General features: G+C 54.1%; 1 protein-coding gene across 4 annotated transcripts in view; it reads right to left on the bottom strand.

Annotated features, from left to right (window-relative positions):
- Positions 1-1,998: 1,998 nt before the first annotated feature.
- The window catches only part of ECE1 (endothelin converting enzyme 1), a 122,243-nt gene continuing 102,050 nt past the window's right edge, over positions 1,999-22,191 (bottom strand). For all 4 annotated transcript variants that reach the window (XM_069579121.1, XM_069579123.1, XM_069579119.1 and 1 more), the window contains 9 exons: positions 16,251-16,361; positions 14,637-14,735; positions 13,962-14,039; positions 12,367-12,470; positions 8,894-9,004; positions 8,014-8,081; positions 7,141-7,331; positions 4,596-4,691; positions 1,999-3,917 (listed from right to left, as the gene is read on the bottom strand). In XM_069579121.1, the coding sequence (XP_069435222.1) occupies positions 3,741-3,917; positions 4,596-4,691; positions 7,141-7,331; positions 8,014-8,081; positions 8,894-9,004; positions 12,367-12,470; positions 13,962-14,039; positions 14,637-14,735; positions 16,251-16,361 (1,035 nt within the window). In that variant the 3' untranslated portion in view covers positions 1,999-3,740. The remainder of the gene's footprint in view (positions 3,918-4,595; positions 4,692-7,140; positions 7,332-8,013; positions 8,082-8,893; positions 9,005-12,366; positions 12,471-13,961; positions 14,040-14,636; positions 14,736-16,250; positions 16,362-22,191) is intronic.

Here is a 22,191-nt window from a genome sequence, read left to right as displayed (position 1 = left end):
GCCCCTCCACTCACGTTGAGGCTGAAATCCCTAGTACTTCAGAATATGACCTTAGAGGGTTATATTACATGCAGTTAAGATGCATGTAATATATTACATATCTATAATATGTAATATATACATAATGCATGTAATATAAATTCATTACATGAACTTACAAGCAGTTGAGGTCAGGGGAGTTCCCTGCTGGTCCAGTGGCTAAGACTGTGTTCCCAATGCTGGGGGCCTGGATTCAATCCCTGGTCAGGGAACCAGCTCCCTCACAGCACAGCTAAGAGTTTGCATGACACAAATAAAAGACCCAGCGTGCTACAACAAAGACCCAGCACTGCCAAATAAACAAATGAACACAAGCGAGGTCACTAAAGTAGGCCCTGGGCTTCCCGGGTGACTCAGACCATAAAGAGTCTGCCTGCAATGCAGGAGACACAGATTCCATCCCTGGGTCGGGAAGGTCCCCTGGAGAAGGAAATGGCAACCCACTCCAGTACTCTTGCCTGAGAAATCCTGCGGACAGAGGAGCCTAGCAGGCTACAGTCCATGGGGTCACAAAGGGTTGGACAGGACTGAGAGGCTAACACTTTCACTTTCAGCTGCTACTACTGCTGCTGCTAAGTCGCTTAAGTCGTGTCCGACTCTGTGCAACCCCATAGACGGCAGCCCACCAGGCTCCCCCATCTCTGGGATTCTCCAGGCAAGAACACTGGAGTGGGTTGCCATTTCCTCCTCCAATGCATGAAAGTGAAAAGTGAAAGTGAAGTCGCTCAGTCGTGTCCGACTCCTAGCGACCCCATGGACTGCAGCCTACCAGGCTCCTCTGCCCATGGGATTTTCCAGGCAAGAGTACTGGAGTGGGGTGCCATTGCCTTCTAAGGCCCTAATTCAATATGACTGATGTCCTTATAAAAACAGAGAAGAACACAACATTGTTAATTGACTATACCCCAATATAAAACAAAAATTAAATTAGAAAGGAATTTGGATACAGAGGCAGACACACGCAGAGAGAACATCATGTGAGATGAAGGCGGAGACTGGAGGGATGTTTCCAGAAGCACATAAACGGAGAACTTTGGGGAGCACCAAAGAGGACCAGCAAACCCCCAGGAGGCACCAAAGACCACCAGCAAGCCCCGGGGAGGCAGGCTGGAGGCCTAGAGTCTCCCTCACATTCCTCAGCACGAATCAGCTCAATCTCAGACTTACAGCCTCCAAAACCGTAAGAGAATACATTTCTGTTGTGTAAGGTACCACACTGTGACACTTTGTTATGGCAGCTCTGGCATTAAGACGGTCTGGTAGGAGAGGGAAGCCTGTATGAGCCACCTGATCTGGACTGCAGGTCAGGAATGGCTTCCTAGAGGTGATGCTGACCTGGGCATTGCAGGATGGGTAGGAGTTCATCAGCCAAAAGAAGTCAGGGTAGCGTATTCCAGGCAGAGGGAAGAATATATGTAAACCCAGGAGAGGCATGAGGGTATGTCAGAGACTCTTCCTTGAACTGCCTGCCCTGCCCAAGCACCTGAGGCCCGGCATTGGTGATGACATCCTTCATTCCAAGATAATGGAAGTATTTTTACCAGGTTCCTTGAGCCCATGCGGCGACATGCGTCATTCTCACCAGCAGGGGGCACTCACACGCTCTTAGTGACGACGGAAGAGGGGCCAGGTGGGCACAGGCATTAGCCAGGGTCCAGCGCTTCTGCTTCCCTGGTGGCTCAGCTGGTAAAGAATCCGCCTGCGATGCAGGAGACCTGGGTTCGATCCCTGGGTTGGGAAGATCCCCTGGAGAAGGGCAAGACTCCCCACTCCAGTATCCTGGCCTAGAGAATTCCATGGACTGTATAGTCCACAGGGTCGCAGAGTCTCGCCTGAGCGGCGTTCACTGACTCACTCAAGGCCTCTGCTCTGGGGAGGAGGCGCGGCCAGCCCCGGGGGCACTGGCGGCGCCACAGGACACAGCTTGCCTGGGGGAAGACACACGCGGTCACACGGCCCTCGGTGTAAGTACTTTATTTCAGTTACAATGGTGCCGCAGAGAACTACAGTCGCACGAAACGTGGTAATACAAAAGAATAGATTCCCAGCTCCAAACCCCGCACCCCTGTGCCCGCAGAGACGTCGGCCCCGCGGGGCTCCCTCGAGGGGGCGCGGCTCAGAGGGCGGCCGCCCAGAGCGCCAGGGGGGGGGGCGCCAGGCGGCTGGGGCTCCCCTTGCTCCCCCGCCTGAGCTCCGCCCGCTGGGGGCGTCCCGAAGCGGCCAGCCCGACCAGCTGCGGCCGCGCGGAGGAGGGCATTCCCCGTGCCCTGACACCTCGGGCCAGACCCACCGTGCCTGCCCCCTGAACCGGCCCCCCGGCTCAGAGCTCCCCCCAAGAAGAGGAGGGTCCACGGCAAGTACTGTCTCCACTCAGCCCAGGGCTGAGGGTGGGCTGGAGCCCGGGGCACGTTCAGGGGGTCCTCAGACTCCTGACCGCGGTGCCGCTGACGGGCAGGCCCAGGCCTCTGGGCAGCAGAGGGAGCTGCCCTCTGAGGGGGCAACTGTGTGGGCCCTGGCACAGAGGGCGGTCTCCTCGGGCGGGGGCCTGGGCGCAGCCCCAGATAAGGCACTCAGCGGGAGGCCAGGGCTGGCTGTGGTCCTGGGAGCCGGGAAGGGAGGTGGCGGAGGTCGGAGCCCAAGCGAGGACCTGGGTCCCAGGGCGACAAGTGGTGCTTTCTCTTCTCTTCTTCCCCCAGGAGAAGAGGCGTGCAAGGCAGACTCCGAAATGGCTGGGATGGGGCGCTGCAGAGTGGCCACAGGTCTCAGGCTGATGGAGGTGCCCAAAAGCAAGGGGACAGAGAGAGGACCCCGTAGCATGGCAGAGAGCTCTGACGGGGGGGTCTCAGCCTCGCAAGGCTCATGACCCAGGTCCGGGGTGCTAGGGCACCTCCAGACTGGGTTGGAGGGCACAGACCTGGCCTCACGCAGCCATCAGTCCCCTAGTGTGACTCTGGGGGCCAGTGTTTCCTTGCTGGGGGGTCCCCACTGATGGACTCTAGGTTCAGAGGCAGGTATCCCCAGGAGGTGGTGCCAACGAGCTGCCCCTTCCTCTGCTGGGAGCAAGAACCAGGGGAGGGGGCTGGAACCACACACCCCAAGGGCAGAAGCACCTCTCTATGTGAGGACCTGCTCAGTGGCCTGGAATCCTGCTTCAGCCCAGCCTTGTAGTGAGAAAGGAAGAGAGGGGGCTAGTCAGGGGCTTTCCCTTGTCCACAGGTTATTTAGAAAAACAGAACATAATAAATATACCGATCCTTTTCCTTAAAAAAAAGTGTTTTAAATGCATCACTTCCCTGAAGGTTTCCAGTGTATTCCACAATGTTTAAAAAATAGTTTCCCCAAAAATATATCTTTAAAGCATTTGACACAGTGGTATTTGTGGTATATCTGGTGCTGCATGTGGGCGGAGGGGGCTGGGCCCCCCTGCCCTTGTCAGCGAGTGTCCAGGCCCGGTGGGCAACCCGCCTGATACGCCAACACCCATCAGAGCTGACACACGTGTGCCTGGGATGACCGGGTCTTCACTGGGGGTCAAATCTCAGATTACGGTGAGAGCGCACATCGCAGGCTTGGTTCTGGCTGACCACCCTGCAGTGTTGGGGGAGGGGGTTGGCCGCCGGATGGAGGGGGCAGTCTGTGGGCCCAGGGGCATGTTCTTGGGCCCCTCCTCGCCCTCCATCTCGCTCTGGGTGCCTGGCCCTTCACCAGACTTCACACTTGTGATGCGGGTTCATGGGTGAACCAGGTGGGCAGTGGAAGTGTTCTGAGAACTCCTTGGAGTTGGAGATGGAGCCGATGACCCGGAAGCGGGAGGGGCTGTGGGGGTCGGTGATGAGACCTTCGTGCGAGCTCTCGGGGGTGCGGACGGAGCACCAGACCTGTGAGGGGGCGACAGGGAGAGGGCAGAGTCACTGCTGGTCCCCGAGGTCGCTAGATTGGCCCCACGACTGTAACAAGAAAATAAGCGCCCCTCTGGCTCTGAGACCCCCATGACGGGCCTGCCACCTGGGTTAGGAAGAAGCAGAGGGCTGGGGGGCCTTCACCCAGCTTCCTCTTCTGCAGCCAGACCAGCTGAATGTCTGTCCTGGGCTTCTGCGTTACGCTTCACCTGCACAAAGGGTTCTGCCCTCAAATCAGTTTGAACACTTTGCACTGAGTCCAGATCACTCCTTTCCTGGGCAGGACCAACTGTCTCGTGGCCTTGTGGCTCTGGGCACCAACAGAAGGCTACATGCTGATTGCCAACTCTAGGGACAACCTGGGATGCCTTGAGTTTAAGACATTTCTAGAACCGCAGAACTGGGAGGGCCCTTAGCCATCCAAGGAAACCTGTCCTCTCCTCTACCTGATGCAGGAATTCCTCTAACAGGGTTCTCGACCCTTCCTTGAATTTCTCCAGAGATGAAGCTCGCCTTCTTACAGGGTAAATGCCCTGTGGATGGACTCACAAGCTAGGGCTTCTCTATTTGAGGAAATTTGCCTTTTGGTTTTCAGCACTCCTGGAACTCAAGATGGCAGACTGTGCCTGGGTATTAGTTTTTGTCTAAAGAACTCACCTGTGCAAAGCCCAGGAAGAAGAGCTGGTTGTTGGTGAGACCCAGGGTGGGCAGTGTCTGCTCAGCCCCGTTTTTCTTGACCCAGTTCTGGTAGGCCTGGGGGGAGAACAGAGCTCAGGGTCCCCGTGACACAGGAACAATCGGGTGGCAGTGGAGGGCTAGTGGGGGAGATCTGGGAACATACACCCTGTCAGGACAGGGCCTGGCTTCTGGGGGTCTTGGGCCTGAGCTCTGAGCCTAACTCAGCCTAGAGGAGCTGCCCTCTACCCGCACTCATCCCAAAGGGAGCTCATTCAACCCCACGACTTTAAATACCACCTCCATCTAAATACAGATGCATCCTGCCAGCTCCAGCCTTTCTTGGGAACATTCAACTGCTCTAGCTGGTCATCCAAGATACACACACACACACACACACACACACACACACTGCTTTCCCATCACAGTAAATGATGCCAGCCACGAAAGCTGAGCACCAAAGAATTGATGCTTTTGAACTGTGGCATTGGAGAAGACTCTTGAGAGTTCCTTGGACTGCAAGGAGATTCAACTAGTCCATTCTAAAGGAAATCAGTCCTGAATATTCACTGGAAGGACTGATGCTGAAGCTGAAACTCCAATACTTTGGCCACCTGATGTGAAGAACTGACTCATTAGAAAAGACCCTGAAGCTAGGAAAGATTGAGGGCAGGAGGAGAAGGGGACGACAGAGGAAGAGATGGTTGGATGGTATCACCGACTCGATGGACATGAATTGGAGTAAACTTCAGGAGTCGCAAAGAGCGGACAGGACTGAGCGACTGAACTGAACTGAACCACCCAGTTACTCAGGCCCAAACCCCAGGACTCTCCTTTGATTCATCTTCTTTCAATCAATCGAACAACCCCAATCTAACCACATCTCACCCCTCACGTTGCTCTAGCCCATCTCTTGCCTGGACAACCTCACAGCCGCTTTCTAACTAGTCTCCTTGACCTCAAACTGGTCCAATTCCAACCCCCTCCCAACACAGCAACTCAGGTCATCCTCATAAAGCAGGGGCTGAGAACATTTTCTGGAACGGGTCAGAGAGTAAGTCTTTTCAGCTTTGAAAGCCAAACAGTTTCTCTGCTGCAACAGCTCAAGGAGCACCCTGATATATGAAAGCAATCACAGGCACCATAGGGATGAGTGGGTGTAGCTGTCCCCTCTCTCCCACAGCTTTGATTTATCTGTATTGATTTGGCCAGCTAAGGGCGGGGTGTGGCCCGCAGGCCGTAGGTCTGCTGACCTGGTTGTGGAGGGTGACGCAGATCCTTCCCCCGTGTAAAACCCTGCAGTGGATCCCGCGGCAGCCAGAACAAACCCCAAGGTCCTGCTCAGTCGACAGAGGCCGTAGCCGGGACAACCACTCCTCCGGCCGCCCCTCCCACACAGGGCCGTGCCCTCCATCCCTGCCACGTCCTTCTTCTTGTCCTGGGCTGTGTGAGGCTTGGGTCCACCTCACGGCCTCGGCATTTACTCTTCTTTCCCTGCCTCTTTCTCACCCTACTGGACTCTGTTCAAAGGTCATCCCCTCTAGAAGGCCTCCCCTGACCATCCTCTCCCCTATTTTTCTTTATTCCTTTGGCCTGTCTTGTCTTCTTCATCTTATCAGCACCTGACATCATCACATTTATCCGTGGAGGTGTGAACTGCCTTCCTCCCCCTCCCTGACCCGCTATAGTTGGGGGCTTCATGAGAGCAGGACCCGTCGCTGTTTTGTCCCAGAACCGCCAGCACCAAAAACAGGACACAGCGGGTCGAAAGTTTGCAACACACTTTCACCGACTAACAGACATCGGGCAAGTCACCGGATGTTTCTAGGTGGTTTCTGGTTGGTTCTGTGGCCTGCACAGTGGGCGTGAGATACCTAATCGTAGAGCTCCCGGGGCCCCGGCCCACAGGCCTCAGCACACAGCATCTCTCAGGCTTCCTGCGCTTGCTGCCATGGGGAGGAGGAGGAGGCTCTGCCTTAGCCTCTGGCATCTGTCCCTTCCAACTCAGCCAACATCTCCAAGGGCCACCCTGGACTAGACCCGGCGCCCAAACCGTCATGTGCCATCTCTCTCACACCCAGCAATGCAGGGATGAACACAGCCACATGCACAGAGGCTCAGGGAGGCTGAGTGACTCACTCCAGAACCAGGACCGGAGCCGGAACCGGCTCTGTGAGCAGTGTCCCCCTCCCTCCCTTCCCGGGCCCACTGCTGCCTGGGTCAGGGGCGGCTTCCCCTGCAAAGGGAGGGACAGGCAGGTCTTCAGGTGGGTCCAGCCCAAGCCCTTTCTGGTGACGCTCAGTGGGGGCTGGACTTGGGGTACACAGCCTCTGTGTGCCGGGTCCGAGCCGGGTGCCTCACAGACACCCTTTCACTCGGTCCGCACTGCCACCCATTCCACAGATGTGGCCACTGAGGCCCAAAGACCCCGTTGTGCGTGCCCCAGCTTGTCTCCCACCACTCTTAACCGAGAAGCATCTGGACAGACCCAGAGGCGGGCGTGGGGCGTGCAGGGAGGGCCTCCTACCCGGTAGGCCGCCTTGAGGCCGCCGTTGTCTGCGATGTTCTCGCCGAGGGTGTGCCGGCCGTTCACCGGCTCCCCGTTCACGCTGTAGTTGCTGTACTGCTCCACCATGCACTCGGTCTGCTGCTTGAACGCCTCCACGGACGAGTTCTTCCACCAGGGCCGGAGGTTCCCGTCCTTGTCGTACTCTCGGCCTGCGGGGCCAGAGGGGAGCGTCAGGCTGGGCGGAGGGGAGACGCAGCTGGGTGCTGAAGGACCGGGATGCATCAGCCGGTCTGGGGTGGCTGGGGCGGGGAGGAACGTGACCCGACTAAGGACCCAGACGTTCCGAGTTTCGGTGAAGCTGGATTCACCGTCGAGGCTGGTGAAGGGCCTCTGACCCTGCGCCCAGCGGCAGGGGGGAGGTCACAGGAAGGTCCTGCCTCCTCATTCTCGGTCACAGGGTCCCCAAGGCAGGAGGCAATGAGGGGGATCCTGGACATTAGCTGGGGAGGTACTAACTCTTCTACTTGTCGTTGGACCAGAGTAGTCTCTGGGGTGGTGGAGGAATGTCCGCTCCCCACTGACTACAGTGGGGAATGCTGTACTACCCCCAGCACCGCACACCTTCGGGGAGCAGGGTGTCCCACTGTGAGCCTGCCCAGTCCTCGCAATCACCACATGATCAACACGCCCATTTTACAGATAAGAAAATAGAGGCCTGAGGAAATGATGGGGCTTGTGAGAGTCCACACAGATTGGCAGGTGCCTGGGCCAGGATTTTAACTTTCCATGTCCTCCTGTCTCCAAGGCTAAGATGCACAGGAGCAAAGCAGGAGCAGCGGCGCCAGGAAGCTGGTGGGGATGCATCTGAAGGGGACCCCGGGGAACCCGTACCTTGATCGTCAAAAGCATGAGTCAGCTCGTGGCCCACGACGACGCCGATGCCGCCGAAGTTCAAGGCACTGGAGGGGGAGACACGGGGGTGAGAGTGATGTCATGCAGGGCAGGCCTACCACTTCCTCAGTCTGGAGACACAGCAGAGTCCTGCAGGGCTCCAGCCGGGCCCCCGAGCCGGTCAGAACCTGGAGAGCTGGCTGCGTCAGCCTGTGCCCGCTGCACTCCAAGCACTGTGCCAGGCACTGCCCTCGGGTCAGCGCAAAGAGCTAGGCCTCAGTAACTGACTATAAGGGAGCAAATGGAGGTGTAGGATGGTTCAGCCACTTTGCCCAAGGGCCAGTAAGCCAGCAGAGAGCAAGCCTGGGGTTCAGATCCAGGCCTGTGGGGAATTCACTTCTGCGAATTCTCACCCTTCCCAACTTCTCACCCTTCCCAACTTCTCAGCTGAGACTGTTCTAGAATATCACTAGAGGGGCACTCCCCTGTTTGGGGTTCCTGCCTCCATGATGGCATCACCGACTCAATGGACATGAGTTTGAGCAGGCTTCGGGAGTTGGTGATGGACAGGGGAGACCTGGCGTGCTGCAAAGAGTCGGACACGACTGAGCGACTGAACTGAACTGCCTCCATGATGGGCCCCGAGTTCCCACTGTGTAGGGACTCTGAGGTCTAGGAGACCCCAGAGGGAAGCACAGGGAGTGAGAGTTGTTTCCATGGCAACATCTCCTGGCCGGTGGGACAAGGAGCCCTCAGTGAGACAGGTTTGGAGGCGGGGGTCAGCTGTGGGCTGACCCAGCTATCAGGCTGGCCCGAGGGGTCTGCTGAGGGGTCACGGGGGGTGGGGAGGAGATGGGACGGAGCCCCAGGAGTGTCCTACTTGGGTGAAGAGCGGGTGTAGAATGGCGCCTGCAGGATTCCGGCCGGAAACACGATCTCATTCTTGGTGGGCGAGTAGTAGGCGTTCACCATGGGCGGGGTCATGCTCCACCTGCAAGCAAGACACACGTGGAAGCCTTGACCCCACAGCGGGTGGTAGGCAGGGACAGCCCATTGGGGGTGTCGGGAGCCCTGGAAGTGTGGATTCCCCTTGACCCGGCCCAGGGCGTGCAAGCATGAGGTAGCACTGCTTTTGAGAGAGGAAACCAGAAACACCCAAATGTCTGTAAGGGAGGAATTGGTTGAATTCGATGTCACATCGCGCAGTGGAACAGTGAGACCCTGGCAAAGAGCGGAATGCGATGACTAGTAAGGACCCGCCGTAGAGCACAGGGGTCAAGACTTCTCAAGGCTCTGTGAGGCCTATATGGGGCAAGAATCTAGGAAGAGTGGATGTATGCACGTGGAGAGCTAACTGGTTCATCTTGTTTTCCCCTGAAACTAACAACCTTGTAAATCAGCTGCACTGCAATAAAAATTAAAAACCAAAAAAGAGAAAATAGCTCCCCGTTCTCCACCAGGGTTGTACCATTTTACACCTGCACCTGCCAGGCTGGATATTTCCAGGTGATAGCTAGAAACTATCAACTTTGGCTGTGTTAGCAAGTGTACAATGAAATCTCGTTTTATATTTCATTTCACTATTAAAGATGTTGAACATCTCAAAAAACCACAAAGAACAAAATGGACCATTCTATACTAAAAAGTCATTACTCTGTAGGCTCAAAAATGAATCTGTCAGCAGTTTTCAAAGTGTGCTCCATGGATACCTGGTGAAATGCTGCTGCTGCTGCTGCTGCTGCTGCCGCTGCTGAGATGGGAAGCCCCCAGTTCCCTTTCAGGGGCTCTGTGAGGCCGAGACTATTTTCATTAAAATACTAAGATGCTATTTACCTTTCCCACCCCATTGACATTATACGGATGGGGGAAAGGCAACACTGGGTAAAACTGCTGGAGCCTCAGCTGAGTCAAGGCAGTGGTACCAGTTCAGTTGGTCACCATGTTCTTCATAAAAAATAAATAAATAAAAGCTGTTCACTGAAGAACATCCTTGATGACGCAGCATAATAATTAACTTCATTAAACCTAGACCCTTGAGTACAAGTCTCTTAATAGTCTGTGTGACCGGATGGGAAGCACTTGTAAGCATTTCTGTTTTTATTTCTTTTTTAAAATCTTTTGGCCAACACTGTGGCATGTGGAACCTTAGTTCCCTGACCAGGGATAGAACCCACGTCCCCTGCATTGGAAACATGGAGTCTTAACCAGTGGACCACCAGGGAAGTCCCAGAATTTCTGTTTTTTTTTTTTTTTTTCCCACGGAATGCCATTTGTACTTGAGAGGATGATGGGTGTTTGACAGGCGTTTTCTTGAAAATGAACAGAGTGAGCGCATCACCTCAAGTAAGACAACTGACGCGGTTTGTTGCCAGCGATAAAAACTCAAGGTTTCAAAACAACTGAAATTTCAAGCAAAAACTTGGAAACCTGGTGTCGGCCACGGCAAACCTGATAGCTGTCCGATACTTAAAGACTTTTTTCTCTGGAGGTCAGCAGCGACATTACCCGCTGTAGACTTTTTTTTTGGATATATAATGTATAATGAAGATGCCACTGTTTGGAAGATATGTTGAAACTCAGTGAAGCACTGTTTTCCAGATGACCAACACATGGTGTTACAAAGTCATGCATGGGTAGAGGAAGGATCCATTCAAAGTGCAAGGCACGCTGATGAACCATTAGTGTAAGAGTGTGAAAAGTTTATGAGCATGGTTTCAGACTCTGCATTGCAATTAACCAGACAATCTTATTTGCAAAATAGAGACACAGAGGTAAAAAACAAACCTAGGACACCAAGGGGGGGAAGGAGGGTGGGGTGAATTGAGGATTGGAATTAACATGCATACATTACTGATACCATGAATCAGGTAGCTATCTGATGAGAACCTACTGGGTAGCTCAGGGAACTCCGCTCAGTGCCCTGTGGTGACCTCAATGGGAAATCTGAAAAAGCAGGCATATGTGTACGCACACGGCTGGTGCATTTTCCTTACGGTAGAAACTAACACAAAATTGTAAACCAACTATACGCCGATAAAAATTAATTTAAAAAAATTACTGCCCGTCACGTTTTGGAATAGTATCAACAAAGCAGGTACACATGTATCAAAAAGACAGTTAAAATATTCTTTCCTTTTCTAACTACATGTCTGTGTAAGGCCAGAATATCTTTACATATTTCAAAACAATATATTGCAACAGACTGAAGGCAGGAGCAGATGTGAGAATCCTGCCGTCTCCCATTAAGCCAGACATTAAAGAAACTTGTAAAAAGTAGAACAATACCTCTCTTTTTAGTAAACTTTTAAAAAAACAGTTCTTTTTCATAAAATTTTCAGAAAAGTCAGTACAATCCCCATAAACAAGCTTTTGGGGGTTCAATTTTTTTTTTAGCGTAGAAGAGGCTCTGATGGTAGATATTAATGAAAAACTTGGCTTCCCAATGATTGTTCTGATATGAAGGACCAGTGGGGAGTGGAGTGAGACAGAAAGGATATTTTCTCTGAGAGCCTAGCTAGTCACTATGTCTCCTCCAGGTGAGTCCCACAGAGATGCATTAAGCGTGGATACATTAATGAGTAGGAGACTTAATTTAAATGGAAAAGTTTAAGCTAAAAGACTTCTAGTAAATTCACAACACTGGGGTAGTGCCTGCACCGTATTCTGGAGATAAAAGACCACTTTCTTGTATGTTTAGGGTGTACCGTGGTTAAGGACAGAAAGAAGAAACAGAGCTGTTCAAACCCCTGTTGTCCACAAGGGGGAACCAGGGGCAAAGAGAAAGAAGTGGCTTTCGCCCTTTGGCTTCCCTGATGGCTCAAGCAAGTGAAGAATCAGCCTGCAACGCAGGAGACGCAGGACAAGCGGGGTGGATTCCAGGGTCCAGAAGATCCCCTGGAGCAGCAACTGACAACCCAGCCCAGTCTTCTTGCCTGGGAAATCCCATGGACAGAGGAGCCGGGTGGGCTATGGTCCATGGGGTTGCAAAAAGTCAGACACAACTGAACACGTGTGTGCGCGCACACACGCACACACGCACACATGCACACACGCACACACGCACACACACACCCTGTATCTGCAGACAATGAAGCAAAGCCTTGAAGGCTGTAGCAGCAGAGCTGGGCCGTGATGTCAGGTGGAGCCCCCTCTGCCAACAGGCTGGACACTAAGGACACACAGGCTCAGGCTGATCCCGGCTCCTGGCATCTGAGTGGGATAACAGCAGTCCCTGCAGCTCAGAGGGCCGTCAGGACAGTTACATCCCCGCACACAATTCAGGCTGAAGGAGCGCTGGGCCCCCACACCCGCCTGCGGGAGCCAGCGTCCTCCCAGCGAGGCCCAGGGACTCACTGATCTCTGTTGGGCGCTTTCCGGAGCTGGTCGGCAGTGACCCTCCAGGAGAAGTTGAAAAACCGCATGGCGTTCTCGAAGTAGAGGTCTGGCACGGCGGTGTACTGGGCAGGAGGGAGTAAGTCACAGGGTCAGAGCACGCTTAGGTTCTCGAACGCAAACCCCATCTTCTAAAACCGAGGAAGTTGAAACCCCGCGTGGCCTGGGCACTGGTCCGCAGGGCAGACAAAAACAGGGGGCTCGGGGCTGCAGGCTGGGATGCTTTCCTTGGCCCTCATTCTGGCCAGGGGCTGGCGCCCTCTCCCTTCAAGGACACACTATGAGCTTCACCTAGGGCGGCCCAGCAGGGTCTCGGGGCAACGGGAAGTCCCTGCCATCGTGCCAGGGCCTTGGGTGGGCAATACGTCCAGCAGCGTCCAAAACATTCTGCGACGATGGCCAGGTTCTATGCATGTGTTGTCAGGCATGGTCAGCATCAGCCGCATACAGCTCTAGCTCATTTCAAATGTGGCGAGTGCAACCTTTTAATTTAATAAACTAACTGATATTAATTCACTAAAGTAGGGATCTGCGGCTAGTAGCTGCCACACTGGCCAGCACAGATCTCATAAATCCAGCTGGGATCTGTGAACTCTTAGGGCGCAGGCATGACTGCACATTTCCTCCCCACTCAGCCTGGCCTTTCGGCTCTTGCCACAGGTGTGAGGTTCTCTCTCAGACCTGCTCTTTACATCAGGGCTCCAGTGAAAGGCCAGGCCCTTGGGGTTCAGATTCTAATCCAGATGGGGTCTGCCTGGGCTGTCTCCAGGGGCCCCTCATCTTACATCATGATACCCTGGAGCATCTAAAATTATTCTCAAGGAAAAAGGCTGCAGATGAGTCCCATATTCTCAGCCATAATTTTCATATTCTTAGGTTTTAAATATAACCACAATGAGAGGTTATTATAATTTCACAAATGCCTGAATTCACAAATTTCAATTACAAGGTATAAAACGTTCGGGGCAGAAGCACAATCCATTTAACGGAGTGATTTGCCCAAAGCTCTAACCACCAGGGACGTATCAACTACCCTGCTGCCTAAATTAAGCTTAAACGTGCATCTGGGGTTTAGGCTTCCTCCTTCCCATTAGCATTTCAAGGTCTGAAGAAGAGGCCCAGGTTTCTCCGGGGAGGTGGGGAGAAGCGGGGATGGGAGGCAGGTCCCAGTTTCTCTGGGGGCTGGGAGGCATAGGGGGCTCCACTCTGATGCTTTTAGGGATGCAGATTATCTCTATGCCTTCTAGGATCTGGTCGCCCCCCTCCCCCATTATCTCCCACTCACTGAATGGAGTGGACTGTGCTGTGCTGGCCATGGACTGCTGGTGGGTCCTGGGAGGCAGGGGCCACTGGCTGGCCCCGGGGAGGTAGGAGGAGAGATCGGCCCCCTGGTGCCCAGTCCATCTCCAGACCCCACACCACTTCATCTCAGGACATCTTGACAGTCATGGTACCCCCAGCAGCCCACCCAGATCAGCCTCTGCCCTCTCCCAAGCGGAGGCCCCCCAGGGGCATTTCAGGAATGCAAGGGGGCAGCGTGCAAGGGAGCCACTCACGTCATTGAACACTTTGTCCAGCTCCTTGGGATCCATGATGAAGTTTGGGTAGCCTATCATGTTGTAGATCGCGTCCGCCTGGGCAGGAGAGACACGGAGGACAGTGGGCGCTCGGCAGGGCCCTGTGGGTGCCAGGCTCAAGGTCGGGGCCCAGGGAAAGCGGCCAGGCCCCTCCCCACTCAGGGCTTTCACGTAGCTTTCTCTTGTCTAACTCCTCCTTATCCTTGGGATCTCTGCCTCAATGTCACCTCTCCAGGGAAGCTTTCCGTGGCCTCCCTGCCGCTGCTGGACCATGTCCAATCCATCGTCATATCACTCTGTACCTCTTCCTTGCACACATTTTTTTTAAAAAATTATATTTATTTGGCTGTGCTGGGTCTTAGCTGCACATGGGATCCAGTTTCCCAACCAGGGATCAAACCCGGGCCTCAAGTGTTGGGATCGCAGAGTCTTAGCCACTAGGCCACCAGGGAAGACCCTCCCTTGCACGCTTAGCACAGTCTGTTTTCACCCAGTCGTTAATTCAAGCCATGTGTTCATGGCTCTCCTCGCATCATGCTGGACTGCCCACGGCATCCGTGTTGGGCTCACCGGCTAGTCCCTCCTTCGTCCACCTCCTCCTCGGAGGTCACAGCCCTCTGTGCAGAGCCCCTCCCAGCTCCCGGCCAGCCTCACCTTTTCCTTGGCTGATTTCCGAGTGTCTTCATCCATCCACTTCAGGGTGCTCAGGCTCTCTTCAAATGCCTTCTTGATCTCCAGGATGATCTCGCCGGCCTGAGGAGACAGTCAGGTGTGGGCACTGAACTTGTCCATGGGCAGCGGGCATCCCATGGAGAAGGATGCTGTGGGGCTAAACTCAGATCCTGGCTCCAGGCCTCGTGCTCCAAGGTGCTGGGCTGAGGAAGGGGGTCCACAGCCTCGGTCCCCCAACCTCCTTCCTCTGAACACTAGCATCCTGCGAGAAGAGACGTGTTTCTATAAACAGGGCTCCCTGGTCAAATACACTCAGGGCAAGCTCTGGGAACACTGGAAAAGACTCTTACGGCGGGACTTATCAGTGCCTTTACTGTGTGCCATGCACTGCGATTCTTTTCAGAAATGTTAGGACACGTATCTGTTCTCAGAGGTACCAGATCATGGAGTTCCTTTAGAATGGACTGGGCTTTAAAATCTAGAGAAGCCGAGTTCTGAGGGGTGGTTCCAGAAAGACTCTGTTCAGGCTGGAGATGAATGTCAAAAGCAGATCCAGAGGCTGAAAAAGACTCCGGAGCAGGGGAAGGGGGAGCCGGGCAGGAGGAGCAGACAGACTCAGGACGGACAGAACCTGACTCAGAACCTGCATTGGCCTCTGACAGGCAGGTCACGTACGAGGTGCGAGTCAGTTTGCTAACCTCTGACTGCAAAGAAAAATCTGTGCAGTTAAAGTTAGCAATAAAAATGGTACCAAAGGAAATCAAGCCTGAATATTTATTGGAAGGACTGACGCTGAAGCTGAGGCTCCAATACTATGGCCACCTGATGCGAAGAGCCAACTCTTTGGAAAAGACCCTGATGCTGGGAAAGACTGAGGGCAGGAGGAGAAGGGGGTGACAGAGGATGAGGTGGTTGGATGGCATCACTGACTCGATGGACACGAGTCTGAGTAAACTCTGGGAGGTGGTGAAGGACAGGGAGGCCTGGGGTGCTGCCGCCCGTGGGGTCTCAAAGAGTCGGACACAAGTTAGCAACTCAACCACAGCAGTAACGGCCCAGCAGCTACCCCTCCCTGAGCCCTCATTCTGCTCCAGTCGCTGTCCGTGTGCACAATGCTGTTCAGCCTCCGCCTGCGGGGTGGACCTGCCCACCTCCATGTCCTTGGGGTCAGAGTATTGTCCCAAGACCCCCCACCAGGAAGAGACAAAGCCGGCATCGGGGCTGGGGCCCGGCTGTCTCCAGGTGCTCAGCCACGGGCGTCCTGTGCCCGCCACCACTTCATGTCAAGCTGTTCTGTCAACATGACCTCTCTGGGCCCTGCCTACCCTTGGAGGTGGAGACGGCCAGACTAACCTCCCTGGGAAGCGGGGAGAGCTACATGAAATCCTACAGACAAAGTGCCTGCCACTATGATCATATTCTCTATTGTAGGTAACTCAGATTACACAAGGCTTTAGAAAATGGAACCTTGGAGTTAGGGCTGGAGCCCTGGCCCAGGGTAGGGCTGGTCCAGAGCAGATGAGAGCATGGCCTGGCAGGCTCATGGGGGTGGCGGGTATGACGTCACAGCCTCTGTGTGCGGGGGGGGGCACTTACTATGTTCTTGCTGTCCTCGGCGAAGGTCGCTTTGACGAACATGGGGCCCAGCGCAAAGCCCAAGGTGTTCTCCGTGTCACTCACGCAAAACTTCCAGCGGGGAAGACACGTCTGGAAAACACAAGTCAGAAGGGTTAGTTGGCACTGTCTGTCCAGGAAGTGGCACAGCGGGGTCCGTGCTTCCGTCCAGAACTTGAGGGAGACCTTTCCTGACCCAGCAGAAGTTATTGTAGGCACTGGACCAAAAGGCCCGGGATCACCCTAATCCCTGCCATCAGTCGCTTCCTGCAGAGCACTCCACAGATGCTGAGGTATCCTACAGAGTCACCAAAATGGACCTGGGAGGCAGATGAGGATGCAGTCCGCAAGGGGAAGCCACTGGTCCGAAGTTGCTCTGCCACCGGAACCGTGACATGCAGGACTCCACACCCCACGCCCCTCCTCTCTCCTGGAGGATGCTAAAGATCCTGGTCGCAAAGAATTTTGGGAAGTTCCCTTTCTACCCCCAAGTCACAGAAAACCCCAGAAGGGCTGCAGCCCCATTTAAAGCCTCTTGGAGAAAGAGCTGCCACCAGGACCCTGCGGGATGACCGAGGTTCATCCGACCTCAGTCTCACCCACAAGCCCGCCAGCCCACAAGATGTGCTGGGGGCTGGGCTGAAGCCTCCCAGGCCTGGGGTCTGGGACCAAGCACGGGCTGTGCTCAGCCCTTCCTGCTCCTCCACCCAGGCCGCCTTTGTGGACAGTCTGCATGACCAGAAGCGGTGGCCCTGATCACACAAACCCCTGTGCTGCAGAGGAAGCCGGTCCTCCTAACTCTGAAGAACAGGTGGTGAAAACCACCCAGGCTCAGGGCAGCCTGCTTCACGATAGCCATCAACTGAAAACCACCCAGATGCCGGTCGACAGGCAGATGGATGAACAAAATGTGGTATTTTCATACAACAGCACACGACTCGGCAACAAAAGGGGAAGGAGGGACGGATGCACACAACATGGATGAATTTCACTGCCGTTATGCTGAGCAACAGAAGCCCGCACGGTGTGTGGCTCCATCTACACCCACCTCTGGGCGGGACAGGGCTGATGGGGGGACCAATGGGGGCGCAGGGAGCCTCCTACACAGAGCACTCTGGACAAATGGGTGATGGACACACTCGCTACCTTGATTGGGCTGGTGGTAACGGAGCAATTTCATTTCTCAACACTCACTGAACTGCAGACTTAATGTACACATTTTTAGTCCATTCAGTTCAGTTCAGTCGCTCAGTCGTGTCCAAATCTTTGTGACCCCATGGACCACAGCATGCCAGGCCTCCCTGTCCATCACCAACTCCTGGAGTTTACTCAAACTCATGTCCATTGAGTAGGTGATGCCATCCAACTACCTCATCCTCTGTCATCCCCTTCTCCTGCCTTTAATCTTTCCCAGCATCAGGATCTTTTCTAATGAGTCAGCTCTTTACATCAGGTGGCCAAAGTATTGGAGTTTCAGCTTCAGCATCAGTCCTTCCAGTGAATATTCAGGACTGATTTCCTTTAGGATGAACTGGTTGGGTCTCCTTGCAGTCCAAGGGACTCTCAAAGAGTCTTCAACACCATAGTTCAAAAGCATCAATTCTTCGGCGCTCAGCTTTCTTTATAGTCCAACTCTTACATCCACACATGACCACTGGAAAAACCATAGCTTTGACTAGACGGACCTTAGTCGGCAAAGTAATGTCTCTGCCTTTGAATATACTATCTAGGTTGCTCATAACTTTTCTTCCAAGGAGTAAGCGTCTTTTAATCTCATGGCTGCAGTCACCATCTGCAGTGACTTTGGAGCCAGAAAAATAAAGTCGGCCACTGTTTCCACTGTTTCCCCATCTACTTGTATGCAGTTGGGCTTCCCAGGTGGCTCAGCGGTAAAGAATCCACCTGCCCAGCAGGAGACTCAGGTTGCATCCCTGGGTTGGGAAGATCCCCTGGAAAAGGAAATGGCAACCCACTCTAGTATTCCTGCCTGGGAAATCCCATGGACAGAGGGGCCTGGTTGGCTACAGTCCATGGGGTCACAGAAGAGTCAGACATAGCTCAGCCACTAAACAAAAACAATCACAAATTATTCGTTAGTTTAAAAGATCCTTAAATACCAGAGGGAAGAAAGAAAAAGGCCCTCCAGCCTTTTCTAAGTTCTTTAACTTCCTGGTTGCTAAATCCATTTAAACTCTCCCAGCCCTGTGCCCGCACCCTGCCCCAGGTGCAGAGGCCGACCATGCAGGAGGTCGGGACCAGAGGACTGTAGCTCCTGGGTTCCATGAAGGCTCCAGGCTGGGGCGGCTGAATCAGGGACCGATTCTCATTCACTGTCTTCTCAGGAGATGCTCTGCATAAACCCATCCACCCCTGTCTGCGTTCATTAACTCACACAGCCAGTGTTCTCTGAGCCGTTCAGCTGTTCCCTGACAGCTGGGGCTAGGTCCTGCCCTCAAGCGTCTCAGCTGAAGCACCCAGAACATCTGGGGGAAGCAGCAGATGCAAAACAAGCTCAACAGCATCAGCAACAGTAGCTAACGCTTATTAAACGTCTGCTGGGTGCATTACTTTACTGACAAAGGTGCGTCTAGTCAAAGCTATATGGACCTTTTCCAGTGGTCATGTATGGATGTGAGAGGTGGACCATAAAGAAAGCTGAGCGCCAAGGAATTGATGCTTTTGAACTGTGCTGTTGGAGAAGACTCTTGAGAGTCCCGTGGACTGCAAGGAGATCCAACCAGTCCATGCTAAAAGAAATCAGTCTTGAATGTTCATTGGAAGGACTGATGCTGAAGCTGAAACTCCAATACTTTGGCCACCTGATGCGAAGAGCTGACTTATTGGAAAAGACCCTGATGCTGGGAAAGATTGAGGGCAGGAGGAGAAGGGGACGACAGAGGATGAGATGGTTGGATGGCACCACCAACTCGATGGACCTGAGTTTGAGCAAGCTCTAGGCATTGGTGATGGACAGGGAGGCCTGGCTTGCTGCAGTCCATGGGGTCACAAAGAGTCAGACACAACTGAGCGACTGAATTGAACTGGCTTCTGGGCCCTATCCCCTAGAACCCTCCTACAACCCTACGAAGCAGGTTCTCTCTGTGTTTCTTTGTAGAGTATGGTACCCTTTAGAGCAGACTTTGTGGGGATCCCCTGTGTAATCATAGTCCAGCCCTCTGGTAAACAGGGCAGTGATGAGTTATCCCATTTTGCAGATAGAAAGACTAAGCTCCCTGATCTAATGTAGTGATTTGCCCAAGGCTGTGTGGTTAGGAAACTCTTGAGAGTCCCTTGGACCCTGATGCTGGGAAAGACTGAGGGCAGGAAGAGAAGGGGACGACAGAGGATGAGATGGTTGGATGGCATCACTGACTCGATGGACAAGAGTTTGAGTAAACTCCAGGAGTTGGTGATGGACAGGGAGGCCTGGCGTGCTGCAGTCCATGGGGTCACAGGGAGTCGGACACGACTGAGTGACTGAACTGAACTGAACTATGTGGTTAGGAACTTCCGGGCTGGTCCAGCGGTAAGGATCTGCCTGCCAATGCAGGGGACGCGGGTTGAATCCCTCGTCCGGGAAGATCCCATGTGCCATAGGGCAACTAAGCCCGTGTGCCCCAACTACTGAAGCCCGTGCACCTAGAATCCGTGCTCCACTCTAAGAGAAGCCACCACAACCAGAAATCAGAGCACTGCAACTAGACAAAGCCCCTGCGCACAGCAGCAGAAGACCCGGAGCAGCCAAAAATACACGAATAACTAAATAAAATTCTATTTAAAAAAGGCTGGCTGGTCAGAGGAGGCAATGGAAATTCAGATCTTTTGACGCAAAGTTCTGCGTTATTATCTCCCTATATCAACAGACAACTGGATGCTCTATAAAGCTTTAGGAAATTAAAAGTGTTTTCCCACATGGAGGCCATTCCCCAGGGTCCTGTGAGATGAGGTCAGGAATGATCCCAAACAACAGATGGGAAAACAGAGGCTGAGAGAGGTGCCAGGACTACCCAAGGTCACACAAGGGCTGTCCTGTGAGTTGCGCTGGATACAAGCAGGGTGGACCTGGCCAGGACCCAGGAGCAGTCATGACAGGGGCTGAGCTGGAGAAGGAGAAATAGATAGGCAGTACCTTCCATCCCTCCATCTGGGGGCATCCAGCGACCCCTGGCCCAGAGCCTGGCACCTGCAGGGTCTCCCAGCTACCCCTGCCTCTGCCCAGGCCTCCCTGTGTCCCACCAGCTCTCAGCATCTCATTAGTCAGAGCTGCAGCTGCACTTTGAGCCTGGCCCAGGGAACTCTAAGTGTAAAGTCCAGTAGTTTCATATCTGCCGGTGCTGCAACCAGTCTCCAGAACTTTTCACCTTGCAGATCTGAAACTCTGTACCTATTTGACAACTCCCCACTCTGCCCTCCCCCCCGTTGCCCCTGGCAACTATCAGGTAACTTTTCGTTCGTGCAGAGCAGAAGCTGAGTGCTGCAGAGCTTAGAAGGACAGGCTGTGGAATCAGACATGCTGGGTTTGAAAGCCACTCTCCACTTATGGAACTCCCAGATGGCTCAGACAATAAAGAATCTGCTTGCGATGCAGGAGAGCTGGGTTCGATCCCTGGGTTGGGAAGAACCCCTGGAGAAGGGAATGACAGCCCACTCCAGTATTCTTGCCTAGGGAATCCCTTGGACAGAGGAGCCTGGAGGACTATAGTCCATGGGGTCGCAAAGAGTTGACATAACTGAGCAAGTAACACTTTCACTTTCTCCACTTAGGAGCTGTGACTCTGAATAAGTCCCTTCGCCTCACTGAGCCTCAGTCTCCTCATCTGTAAAATGGGATGATGGTAATAGTTTCCAACACAGAGCACTATTGTAGGAACTTGGGGGGAGATAATGTCTATAAAGGTAAACATCCAACAGGGATATTTTTTATTTATTATTACTAATAGTGGGTAGCCAAAAGTACTAAAAGTTCTAGTCATCCAGATCTGGGTTTGAATTTGCTCTTGACTGCCTCCTTGCGGGGTGACTAGGGAAAGCCCTTTCCTCCCTGAGCCTCAGTTTTCTCATCTGTAACCAGCGGGGTTGGGGGAGAGCAATGATGGAGGTGTGTGCTCCACACACAGGGCCGTCTCAGTAACTGCCATGCCAGGTCCTGGTCAGGCCCCTCCTGTATAAAGACCCCGGGAAGCCCAGGGCTCCAGGGCAGAGTCCCTGCCTGCTCAGGTCTGCACCCAGGCGTTCCTCCAGGGCTGGACCAGGCTAGGAGGAGCAGCTGGAGCAGGGAGCCGGGCAGGGCAGCCAGCTCTTCCCCTCCCTTCCCTGCAGGGCCAGGGCGGCCCTCAGGCTGAGGAAGCCCCTCTGATTCGGTTCAGGGCTTGTTCCTCAGCCCCGTTCCCACCAGAGAGAGGGACACGGAGAACCCTGCCCCAGGATGAACTGTGAGACCCACATCCTGCCATCCCCTGAGTCCTTATCTGGCCCCGCCCACTCCCCCTGGACTCTGGGAGGAGTGGCGGGGCAGAGTCCAGGGGAGCCAGCTGTGCCCACCCTCTAGTGTCTTGCAAGCAGTGGTCCTGGGTGGGGACAGGTTGCACTGGCCAAAGGCTCGGCTCTCCAGCTTCTCCTGCTCTGCAGCTGGGGGACCTCTCGGCTTCTCACTGGGGCCCTGGGTTGGGGGTCCCTTCAGCACCTGCGAGGACTGATCCGTTTCTACCAGCTCCCTCAGCAGACATGGGGGCCTAGGGCACAGACCCCACCTCAGTGTTTGCACACTGTGCTCAGAGCCTGGCACACGGTGGCACAGGTCGGTGGGCACACAGTCGGTGGCCACGACAGACGAGATGACCTCCACTTCCTTGAGGAGAAGGTGGAAGTAGCCGGTGGGCAGGGGTCACAGTGGGGCATTTAGAGTAGCAGAGACGCCCCTGGA

This window comes from Ovis canadensis, chromosome 2, assembly GCF_042477335.2.
Source record: "Ovis canadensis isolate MfBH-ARS-UI-01 breed Bighorn chromosome 2, ARS-UI_OviCan_v2, whole genome shotgun sequence".
NCBI classification, from domain to species: Eukaryota; Metazoa; Chordata; class Mammalia; order Artiodactyla; family Bovidae; genus Ovis; species Ovis canadensis.
This window is presented reverse-complemented; position numbering and strand designations above follow the sequence as displayed.